General features: G+C 36.7%; 1 protein-coding gene across 1 annotated transcript in view; it reads left to right on the top strand.

Annotated features, from left to right (window-relative positions):
• The window catches only part of LOC127663374 (short transient receptor potential channel 7), a 61476-nt gene extending 49119 nt beyond the window's left edge, over positions 1-12357 (top strand). Inside the window, exons 7-11 of the mRNA XM_052154932.1 lie at positions 5369-5564; positions 8399-8620; positions 9406-9486; positions 10384-10459; positions 12215-12357. Coding sequence (XP_052010892.1) covers positions 5369-5564; positions 8399-8620; positions 9406-9486; positions 10384-10459; positions 12215-12357 — 718 coding nt within the window. The remainder of the gene's footprint in view (positions 1-5368; positions 5565-8398; positions 8621-9405; positions 9487-10383; positions 10460-12214) is intronic.
• The last annotated feature ends 656 nt before the right edge of the window (positions 12358-13013 follow it).

The raw sequence follows: 13013 nt of genomic DNA, 5'->3' as shown, positions 1-13013 counted from the left end.
TAAATAAAGGTGCTCTTGGCAATAATATACCTGCTGTCTGAATTCATCAAATAAAACTTCAGAGATAGAAAGAAACTCTTAACCAGATGTGAAACAGATAGATTAATAATAAACACGAGATGAATATAATACATGTATGAAACAGAGCCACTTAAAATAGAAGAGGGAAAACATTAGGCAATATGACTTTAAATGAAGAGTAAAGAAAATATATTTATTTACTTGTATATTTATTTATCTATTTGCATTTTGGCATTATTGTCATGACCATTAAGAACAAAAAAGGCAATGCTGACTACCACCCCTGAAGTCACGAGTTTGAATCCAGGGCGTGCTGAGTGACTCCAGCCAGGTCTCCTAAGCAACCAAATTGGCCCGGTTGCTAGGGAGGGTAGAGTCACATGGGGTAACCTCCTCGTGGTGGTGATTAGTGGTTCTCGCTCTCAATGGGGCGTGTGGTGAGTTGTGAGTGGATCGTGGAGAGTAGCATGAGCCTCCACATGCTGCGAGTCTCCGCGGTGTCATGCACAACGAGTCACATGATATGATGCGTGGATTGACGCTCTCACTGAGACTTGTCCTCCGCCACCCAGATTGAGGCGAGTAACCGCGCCACCTCAAGGACCTAGTAGTGGGAATTGTGCATTCCAAATTGGGGAGGAAAGGGGATACAAAAAAGAACTAAAAAGTCACAATTTCCTTTATGCAAAATAAGCATTACTTTATTTTCTTTTGGTTCTGGATGTTTTTCCAAAAGATTTGCTCATTTGCGAGTGTATTTAGGCGACACAACTCACAGTATACACCAGGACAAACAAGTTTAATTATTCAGAGAGAGACAGACAGATGAAGGTAGAACTCGACTCTGTTCACTTATTGGCACAAAAACATTTTTGCAAACATCTCACAAATCAAATGCATCATTTAACAAATCCTCTGTCCCTGTGAGTCATGTTTCTTGATTCATTAAATGATTCATTGTCTTTATTCTAGAGTCAAACCTGTTCAGAATTCTTCAACCATTTTCTTATGAATAATGTTACAATAATAATAATAATGAAAAGACAATATTGAAAAAAATATTCACCAAATAAAAATAGGGTCGTTAGTGACCCAAGAGTGCCGAAATATATATTTTTGCATACATAAATAATAATTTTTATGATTATTTCATATCTTTATATGTTAGCTTTTACAGGATATATATTTCTTTGTTTAATAAAAGACAAATGACTAATATATTCATACAAATGAATACTATATCATGTCAAGTTTTTGCATAATGATATGTGTGTATATGTCACATATTGTACATATTATACATGCTATTTGTTTTTGTCAATTATGTCATTTTCCATAAACATACGATTACAGCATAGTTGGTATACAAAGGTAAATAAACAACAAACATATAAACGACATGAAAAAGCTCATACAAGACCAAAAATAATACCATGTGCAAGACGAGTGAAATATCAGGAGAGATTTTAAATGTAGTCCCAAAGAGGTGCACATATCTGCCAAAACCCATCAGATGTTTGATGTATTCATAAATACGTTTTTCGAGTGGAAGGAATGTGGATGCCTGGGATATCCCCATTTTGAAAGGAGGTACCTGAGGGGATGGCCAAAGTAACAATACACATTTCTTTGCCAGATACACCAGTGTTTATATATTACATTTATTTATCCCCTTTTCTCCCCAATTTGGAATGCACAATTCCCACTACTTAGTAGGTCCTTGTGTTGGTGCGGTTACTCGCCTCAATACGGGTGGTGGAGGACAAGTCTCCATTGCCTCGGCTTCTGAGACCGTCAATCCGTGCATCTTATCCTGGTTGCCCACTAAAGCCAAGCAGGGTTGAGCCTGGCCAGTACCTGGATGGGAGACCTCCTGGGGAAAACCAAGGTTGCTGCTGGAAGTGGTATTAGGGAGGCCAGCAGGGGGTGCTCACCCTACGGTCTGTGTGGGTCCTAATGCCCCAGTATAGTGACGGGGACACTATACTGTAAAAAAGGCACCATCCTTCGGATGAGAAGTTAAACTGAGGTCCTGACTCTCTGTGGTCATTAAAAATCCCAGGACACTTCTCGTAAAGAGTAGGGGTGTAACCCCGGTGTCCTGGCCAAATACCCCCCATTAGCCCCTATCTACCATGGCATCGTATTAATCTCCATCCCTGAATTGGCTACATAACTATACTCTCTCCTCTCCACCAATAGCTGGTGTGTGGTGGGCGTTCTGGCGCACTATGGCTGCCGTAGCATCATCCAGGTGGATGCTGCACACTGGTGGTGATTGAGGAGATTCCCCCTATACTATGTAAAGTGCTTTGAGTGCCTAGAAAAGAACTATATAAATGCAAGGTATTATTATTATTATTATTATCATGTGACTCGTTGCGCATGAAACCGCGAAGACTCACAGCATGTGGAGGCTCAAGCTACTCTCCACGATCCACACACAACTCACCACACGCCCCATTGAGAGCGAGAACCACTAATCACGACCACGAGGAGGTTACCCCATGTGACTCTACCCTCCCTAGCAACCAGGCCAATTTGGTTGCTTTGGAGACCTGGCTGGAGTCACTCAGCACACCCTGGATTCGAACTCGTGACTCCAGGGGTGATAGTCAGCGTCAATGCTCGCTGAGATACCCAGGTGCCCCAGATACACCAGTATTTGAAAACGATTTTTTGCGTGGCAATCAAACACGATCTCCACCCTCACGTTCAATAGAAACTATTCCAGTGTCATATCAAATTGCAGCTTAAGAAGTTCTTCTATATTGTCATGTAGTTTTGTCCAGAACAGCACAATTTTATCACAGTACCAAAACAGTGGAGAAGGGTACCCTTGTACTTTTTACATTTGAAGCACAAACCAGAATAATTTCTATACATCTTCTTTAAGTGCAGTGGCGTGAGATAAATCATGTTACTGAATTTACAATTGAGTTCATGAACTCCCAATGAGGTACACAGTTAGGTACACAGATACATATTCTTGCATGCAGTAGACCTGTCGGCATTGTCAATGCCATGACCTAGATACTTTTCCCAAACGCTCTTCAAACTCTGTAGAGAAGAAGAGCATGTATCAGACAGGACATCATATATATATCAGATATCAACCCCCTACTTAATTGTTTTGTCAAAATCTGTTCAATTCCAGTCATTTAATTCTCAATTTACCTTTATTAGATAAGGATCTCATAAGATGACACATCTGGAGGTACTTATAAAAATGAGATATTGATATAGCGTATTGATCTGATATCTGCTGGAAAGATTTTAAGCTATTTTCTGAGAAAAGATGAGATATCTGGGAAATCCCAGCCTTTGACCAGGCTGAAAACCTGATGTTGCAAAGGGTAGCTGGAAAGTCAGGGTTGGAAGCAATAGGGAACAAAGAGAAATGTTGCGATATTCTGAGATATGACTTTACATCTCTCCAACCCTAAAGAGTGCTTGAGATAAATTAATTTTCCAAAATACATTTGTTCTTATTTACATTGATGCCAAAAGACAAAAATTGTATTGGAGCGGGAAGCAAGGCCAATGATTCAATATTAAACTGCCTAAAGTCTGTCCTATCGTTACACCAACTCACCATATGAGCCAACCAATAATACAATTGAAAATGTGGTAAAGCAACTTCTCCTTTATCCTTTGGTTTCATTAATTTAAAAAGTGTAATACGGGGCATTTTATTGTTCCACATAAATTTAGAGAAATATATATTTTTTTAGAGCTGGGTAAATAGCAAGGAAAGGATTGGAACAGGTATAGCAATTAATGGAGAATATTCGTTCTAATAAAAATGTTCTGCCCAAAAAGGACATTGGAAGTGTGTGCCATATGTTAAGGTCTTTAATCCCGTCTGATCGGACTTTTTATCCGTGGCAGAGCAGTTTCGAGCCTACGAGCTAATACCAATATTTTACAATCTGTATTCAAAAGGCTTATTGGCCTATAGGAAGCACACTCTTGAGGATCTTTGTCTTTCTTCAAGAGTAAGAAAATATATGTGGTTTTCTATGAATCAGGAGTTACCCCCTAATCTAAAAGGTTTTAGAGGGCAGGCATTAAGATGTGGGGAGGTTCTGGCCAAAACGATTTATACAATTTGCAAGGGAAACCGTTGGGTCCTGGAGATTTGTTAGAGGGCATGGGTCGAATTGCATTTATGACCTCTTCAGGTGACAATGGTGATTTAAGAAATGCCTTGTCCTCCTCTGAAATGGCTAGAAGGAGAATTTGATCTAAGAATGCAGAAATATCTGGTTTTTTAGCAGTAGTCTGTGAACTATATAGTGATTCATAAAAACTTTTAAATGCCTTATTTATCAATGTGGGGTCAAGCGTAATAACGCCATCAGGTGTCTTCACAGAGGTAAAAACTCTCTCACTTTGCTTTTTTTTAACATGTTATGCGGAAAGAATAATATATTTGTCCTACCCAGTCTCGTTTCAATTTTAAATGTTCAAGATCTGATAAATGTGTTTTCTGAAGCATTGCAATAGTAATATTTTCCTTTTTATAAAAGGTCAATATTTCTCAATCACATGCACTAACACTTTAACATTCCATAGAAAAAAAATACCCCATGCTAGCAAATAATGTAGAGCTACACCCATTAGGAGATGCACATGTGCAACAAACCAGTTGCTTCATAACATATATATTAGACTTTCAAGACTCATTATACCAAAAGTATGCATTAATAAAAATTAAAACAAAAACAAGTGCAATTAGTTCTTTTGAAAAAACATCAAGACACAAAAAAAAGACCAGCACATTTAGTCTCAGCTAAGTCTACGTCAAGAGTTTCTCAGATATAAATTAAAACTTTGATCACCCAAACCAAACATAGTCTTATGAACAATAACTGGGTTATGTTAGCACCCATTGTCCCCACTGAGCATTACTTATATTCCAAAGTTTTTAGAAACTCTGTAACAGCAGCAGAGGTTTCAGAAATGTTATGTTGCTGTTGAGGCAGTGATATCTGGGTTTGGGTCGAGTTGAAAGAAAGAATATTTGGAGATGAGCTAACAGGCTAAGCAGCCATTTTCGAGCTGGTCATGTGTCTGCCTCCATACATGCTATTTATTAATCAAGGAGGTGCTGTTATTTCAGAACTGACTTGATTTATGTACATTTGACATTGCTATTTGAAAAAGGAGCAACATGGAGGTAAACTATAGCAAGTTTAACACCTGAAAATTCTGAAGCATAAAATTAAATTCTGGGCTTGTTTCTTATCTGTTTGTGTGTGTGTGTGTGTGTGTGTGTGTGTGTGTGTGTGTGTGTGTGTGTGTGTGTGTGTGTGTGTGTGTGTGTGTGTGTGTCCATCCACAGGGTTGAAGAGAGTTTCAAGACTCTGTTCTGGTCTATATTTGGTCTGTCTGAAGTGATTTCTGTGGTTCTGAAATATGATCATAAGTTTATTGAGAACATCGGGTATGTGCTGTATGGGGTTTATAACGTCACTATGGTGGTGGTTCTACTCAACATGCTCATCGCCATGATCAACAGCTCCTACCAGGAAATAGAGGTACAATCTGTCAATGCACTGCAAAATATTTCATTCCTAAAGGGATAGTTCACCCAAAAGTGAAAATCCTGTCATCATTTACTCACTGTCATGTTTTCCAAACCTGAATGGCTTGCTTTCATCTGTGAAACACAAAGAAGATGCTAGACAGAATGTCAGTCACCATTCACTTTCATTGCTTCTTTTTTCCATAGAATGAAAGTGAATGGTGACTGAAGCTATAACATTCTACCTAACATCTCTTTTTGTGTTTCATGGAATAAAGAATGTCATACAAGTTTGGAACAGCGTGGGATGAGTAAATGATGAGGGAATGTACAATTTTGGATGAATTATCACTTTAATAATCAATATATTTGTCTTGTTTTCCAGTAAATAAATAAATACATAAATAAATAAACTAAACTTCCAAATTAACTTGAGAATTTGTGCATGATTTGTTGTCATTAAGTGTACCTGAAATATGTGTATTTAAGAAATTGTAGGAAGTTTTTTTGTCTTGTTACAATAGCAGATATTTCCTCTTGTTTTATGTTCATATTTTAAATGTAAAATGATTAAAAAAAAACATTTTACAAATAAGTTTGTTTTTCCACTTCCACTTTTTCATGAATTCAAAATAATGTTTAGAATTGTTCTGTTATGCCATTATATTGTCACAGAAATGCAAACAGTTGTACATATTAAAATAATTCATGTTTTTATGTATTCGACATAAAAAAATTTAATCCAAGTAATGTACTTAAAAGTAATTAATTTAATAAAAGAATCATTAACACTTTACATTACGGGTTCATTAATAATCATTAATTAATGCTTAACTAATGCTCAGATAATAATGAGTTAATGTATGACTCATGATTAACTAATGCACAGATAATAATGAGTTAATGTATAACTCATGATTAACTAATGCACAGATAATAATGAGTTAATGTATAACTCATGATTAACTAATGCACAGATAATAATGAGTTAATGTATGACTCATGATTAACTAATGCACAGATAATAATGAGTTAATGTATGACTCATGATTAACTAATGCACAGATAATAATGAGTTAATGTATGACTCATGATTAACTAATGCACAGATAATACTGAGTTAATGTATGACTCATGATTAACTAATGCACAGATAATAATGAGTTAATGTATGACTCATGATTAACTAATGCACAGATAATAATGAGTTAATGTATGACTCATGATTAACTAATGCACAGATAACAATGAGTTAATGTATGACTCATGATTAACTAATGCACAGATAATGAGTTAATGTATGACTCATGATTAACTAATGCACAGATAATACTGAGTTAATGTATGACTCATGATTAACTAATGCACAGATAATAATGAGTTAATGTATGACTCATGATTAACTAATGCACAGATAACAATGAGTTAATGTATGACTCATGATTAACTAATGCACAGATAATGAGTTAATGTATGACTCATGATTAACTAATGCACAGATAATGAGTTAATGTATGACTCATGATTAACTAATGCTCAGATAATACTGAGTTAATGTATGACTCATGATTAACTAATGCACAGATAATAATGAGTTAATGTATGACTCATGATTAACTAATGCACAGATAATACTGAGTTAATGTATTACTCATGATTAACTAATGCACAGATAAAAATGAGTTTAATTACTGCAATATTATTGCAAATGTATGTGTTAATTACAACAATTACTTAATGATGAGTTAATAGTCATGTGCCTCAACAAGTAAAGTCATAATATAATGATATCTTTGCAAACCGCTAGTTAATAATTCATTAAAAGAAATGTTGATACAGCCAAATTTCTGCCGAAAAAGTCATGACTTGAGAACTCATTTATCATTAATGACCATCATTCATCTTTATAAAAGCTGTTTATTTAACATCGGTTTCTGAAAACATTGCCTCACTAAAGAAAACAGAGGGATGCAGAGATAAAAAAGAGATCTACAAAATATCACAAATAAATATGTATACGTGATATTTTGTATATCTCTTCTTTTTTTAATTGTTGTAATTAACACATGCATTTGCAATAATATTGCAGTAATTAAGCATGTATTAATGCATATTAATGCACCCGTATTGGGTGGAAGTTCAAATACATGGCTTCAGCTCATTGTGGTAATTAACACATTAATTAACACTATTAGTTCATATAATAAGTTGTTTGGGAATTTATCCATGATTACAGATTTAAATAACAGCAATTCATATATGACTTAATATATTAATAAGACAGACGCTTAATTAGTTGCTGATGTGGAAATCATTAATGAATGGCTTAGTTAATCATGAGTCATACATTAACTCATTATTATCTGTGCATTAGTTAATCATGAGTCATACATTAACTCATTATTATCTGAGCATTAGTTAAGCATTAATTAATGCTTATTAATGAACCTGTATTGTAAAGTGTTACCCAAGAATCTTTAATGCAATGTGTTATAATTTTTTTACAACAAAGTAATTAGATTACAGTAATGAATTACTTGGTAATCAGATTACACCCAACATTGTGAACCAGCCACGACAAGCTACAGAATATTTTGACGATAACTTGGTTTCTATTTTTGCTGTAACGCGAGTTGTCCCACCCACAGTGATGTTGCATTAGTCCAAAATCAAAAATATTAAAATTGACTGTTTATTGTACAGTATTCAGTCATGCAACAATTTTGCATTACATGGGGACACACACATTTCTTGTCATTGGAAACCCCTGAATAGGACTAACTAGGACACTAATCAGTACTTGATCAGTCAGGTATAAGTTACATCGCTCTCTTTCTCTCCCCGTAGAAAGACGCTGATGTGGAATGGAAGTTTGCTCGTGCTAAACTCTGGTTGTCGTATTTCGATGAAGGTCGGACTCTCCCTGCACCCTTTAACCTGGTGCCCAGCCCAAAGTCCTTCTACTACCTGATCATCCAGGTTAAGTCCTGCCTCATACGACTCTGCAAGGGCAAAGCGCATCGTCATGACAACGAGCTGGAGATGGGCATGCTGAACTCACGGCCAAAGGTAAGAAACAAAGGATGCATTCCCATTCACATACTTGTTCTTCACCAAGTACATACTTTTATACCAATTATTATGGGACACTACCACATCATAAAACAGTATAGCATGCACGCACCTTTGGTATACTTTTTTCAATGTAAGGATTTTGCTTTTAAACACCATGTGAACAGATCTCTGAATTGCATTCATCACATGCTGTATTATTTCAGCTGTCTCATCTCATCTGATTGCTGAATCTCAGTTCTGCCTCGTCTGCTGTTTTCTGTCTTTAAAAACTGATTCAGAGTAGCTCAGCCGCAGACTTTGATTAAGAGCCTTTAAATGGAAATTATCTCGACAGTCAGACTCAATCAAGTGTCATTTAATAAAAGGCAGAATTGCTTCAGCGTTGTCTGATGTTTCTGTGAGAGTGTTTTTGCTCTGTAATCTCATGGAAGAGCACTGTCAGCAAACATGTCTACAGAACTAGTTTTATCCAGTTGTTTTATCTGGATTTTAGGGTGAATCTCACAATATCTGTCAAGAACATTTCCAGGTAGCTAATGTTTAACCACACTATCAAAAGAATGAAGTAAGAAATTACTAGTTTTTGGACCATTTTCAAAAATGTTTAAAAACAAATTGTTATTTTATTTTTGTTATTAGAGGTTATTTTATGTCAGAAAATCAAGTGGGGGGAAAGTATTCAGCCATTAGAACATAATTGGTGTTGCTTACCATACAACGTTAAAATTGATGTATATGCAAATATGCAGTATCATTTGGAAAATGGGCATCTTTTTCAGTCTGATCTCCATCGAGCAAATCTCAGGAGCAGAGAGGAGAAAACTGTAAAGAAACCCATTAAAAACCCAACACGCTATCAGGTGAGACACAAACTTATTGAATCATATGATACAAAATATAACTCATTTTAACTTATATTTGCATGACTGTATAACTGACAATCTCTTTCTCCCCATTATCTATCTATCTATCTATCTATCTATCTATCTATCTATCTGTCTGTCTGTCTGTCTGTCTGTCTGTCTGTCTGTCTGTCTGTCTGTCTGTCTGTCTGTCTTTTCTATCTATCTATCTATCTATCTATCTATCTATCTATCTATCTGTCTGTCTGTCTGTCTGTCTGTCTGTCTGTCTGTCTGTCTGTCTATCTATCTATCTATCTATCTATCTATCTATCTATCTATCTATCTATCTATCTATCTATCTGTCTGTCTTTTCTATCTATCTATCTATCTATCTATCTATCTATCTATCTATCTATCTATCTATCTATCTATCTATCTATCTATCTGTCTGTCTGTCTGTCTATCTGTCTGTCTGTCTGTCTGTCTGTCTGTCTGTCTGTCTGTCTTTTCTATCTATTGGTCTGTCTTTATTTTCTATCTATCTATCTATCTATCTATCTATCTATCTATCTATCTATCTATCTATCTATCTATCTATCTATCTATCTATCTATCTATCTATCTATCTATCTATCTGTCTGTCTGTCTGTCTGTCTGTCTAATGTCTGTCTGTCTATCTGTCTGTCTATCTGTCTGTCTGTCTATCTATCTATCTAAATGTCTGTCTATCTATCTATCTATCTAAATGTCTGTCTAATGTCTGTCTGTCTGTCCATCTGTCTGTCTGTCTGTCTATCTGTCTGTCTATCTATCTGTCTGTCTGTCTGTCTATCTAATGTCTGTCTGTCTATCTGTCTGTCTATCTTTCTTTCTTTCTGTCTGTCTGACTCTTTATCTCATTGTGTCTAACAGAAGATAATGAAGCGTTTGATTAAGCGGTATGTTTTGAAGGCTCAGGTCGACAGAGAGAATGATGAAGTTAATGAAGGTAAAATTAATTGAATTCACTGTAACGTCTGTGTTTTTACTCCAGATTGAAGAGACATACTGTTTGTGTGCATTTGTGTTTGTGGAACAGCATGTGAATATAATCATAAGCACCCATCAGAGCTTGACAGTTGTAGCTGTAAAGACACTGAACATATTTAGACACACACACACAGACAGAGCTTAGAAGCTATTTTTAGTGAGGACCATAGACACAATGGTTTTCAAACTAAGATTATAATTTTCACTATACACTAACATGACCATTAAACCTAACTCTGCCCAACGCTCGTACAAACATGTTGACATCAGTAGATTTGAAGCAAACCATGCTTTTACAGATTTTTTCATCTTTGATATAATCACAATTCCACAGATTTCACTATATAAGCTCAGACTAGTGACAATATTTTGGGTATAATTTTAGTACATCTGGCATTTAGATGCATTTTGGATGATCTGATCACACCTGGACAGGTAAGGCACATCACCGTTTACACCTGTTTGTAATATGGGTCTCTTTTGACCACATCAATCATGTCATATATCAGTCATGTCAGTGAATTACTGCATGATACTGCAAGTGCAATCGTAACGTTTAGAGCAGAAGCTTCCATTATTTTAGTGGTGTACCTATATGAACCTGTATGAGTTTCAGATTCTCACTGTCACCGCACATATCAGGCACACTGAAGAATGTCCTTTATGTTCTTGTGAATATAGACCACTTCAAGGATTATTCGTTGGTGACGTCAAGTGACGTCACTGTTCTGTGGACATTTCCTACTTGTAAAAACAGAGACCATATAGCGGAGACGGGCCACTTATATTAAAATGAATGGAAGAAATTGGACCGGCCAACGGTCAACAGATAAAATACAGTCCCATCACCGCTGCCTTTAAACACCAAGCACACCTCTTCTCGGGAGACCGGTCTTTACCTGCTGGCATATTTGCGGGTCCAGGAATGGAGCGGTGAGGGTCCGGTGCGAGTGAGATGCATCGCCGGACCCACACGTATGGCGTGATTTAGATGCGATGCTGGGAATAGGAGCACACGGCGCAAGCTGGTGCCACACGTGCCTAGGATCAGTAAAATTGTAACCGTTTTGGAGATTTCGGTCTTTCCCCATTCAAGTAGATAGGACCTGCACTGTCATGACACTTTTTTAAATAGAAAAATAGCTGCCCAAACTGCCCAAGAGTGTTCCAAAAATGGCCGCCGAGTGGTCTGACTTACCTTGAAAAAGAGACTTTGTTGAAAGGATCCGTAAATACGTTTGAACCGTTCTAATTCATTTGTTTTTGTTTACATTCTTGAAATGGTCTATACGTGTTTTTTTTGTTCTTCGATCACAGTTATTTCATTTACAAGCTCAGCGTTTGATTGACAGGTGAGCAGGCGGTGCTTAGTTGCAGTTCGAAGTTACGCATTCGAACAGAATAGCGTTTACACCACATGCCCAATGTGGTCACGTGTGGGGCGGTTTTGCGATGAGAACTGTTCGGCCAAATAGTGGCAAAGCGGCTTATGTGACAGTCTGACTATCCAGCTAGCCAGCTGTTTGTCTTACTGTAATGTCTGTATAACCATCAAACTTAAAGTTTGGCTTTGTCAAGCCAACATCAACGTTTGTCTTCACACACGTTACATATCTAGTTCCAAGTATGTTGCCTTGTCCAGTTTGACAGGCATGTTATGCTGACTCATGTTACATTTGAATATAATTCATCTGCATGTTTGTTTGTGTTACAGGTGAGCTGAAGGAGATAAAACAGGACATCTCGAGTCTACGCTACGAACTTCTCGAAGAGAAATCTCAGGCGACGGGAGAACTCGCCGACCTCATTCAAGAGCTCAGTGACAAGTTCGGCAAAAATGCCAAAAAACAACCTTGAGACCGGAACAAAGAGAGACCCACACAAAGAGTGAGAGAGAGAGAGAGAGAGAGAGAGAGAGGGCATAGTTTAGGTACAGTGGCCCTAAAAATTATTTGGACAATCAAGTCTCACTTAAAAATGTCTGAATGTAATTGCAATAGATAGCACAATATCAAACCAAGTAGCATTTAGGAAAAGAAAGATGGCACACAGACGTTTCAAGCTAAATATTTCACAAAAAGCTGTTTTTTGTTTTTGTTTGAAGTGATTTACTGTTTAAAATGAAGAAATGTGTGGTTGTCAAACACTAGTGGAACATGCTGAACTCCACCTGTGGTTACTCTGCTGGGACACCTGTGTGAACTTGAGTGGAACTGACTTCATGCATCCACTTAAAATCACTATAACACCAATTATTGGGAAAATGGCTGAGACAAGTGAAGTTTGTTCTGAGAAAAGCTGGTTTGAGACACGCAGATGACATGTTATCTCATGCGAAAACATTCAGACATTTTTAATGTCGGTTCATTTGGATGTTGCAGCGTTAGAGCGTAAAAGCAAGTATGCTGATTAGAAAATGCATTTAAAACCACAAAATCCCCAGACTTGTTCAGCTTCATAATTAGAAGCGCTTTATGGGATGAGTCGAAATCAAAGAGCTGTCATGTTGTGAT

The sequence above is a fragment of the Xyrauchen texanus genome, chromosome 23 (assembly GCF_025860055.1).
Source record: "Xyrauchen texanus isolate HMW12.3.18 chromosome 23, RBS_HiC_50CHRs, whole genome shotgun sequence".
In the NCBI taxonomy this organism is placed as follows: Eukaryota; Metazoa; Chordata; class Actinopteri; order Cypriniformes; family Catostomidae; genus Xyrauchen; species Xyrauchen texanus.
This window is presented reverse-complemented; position numbering and strand designations above follow the sequence as displayed.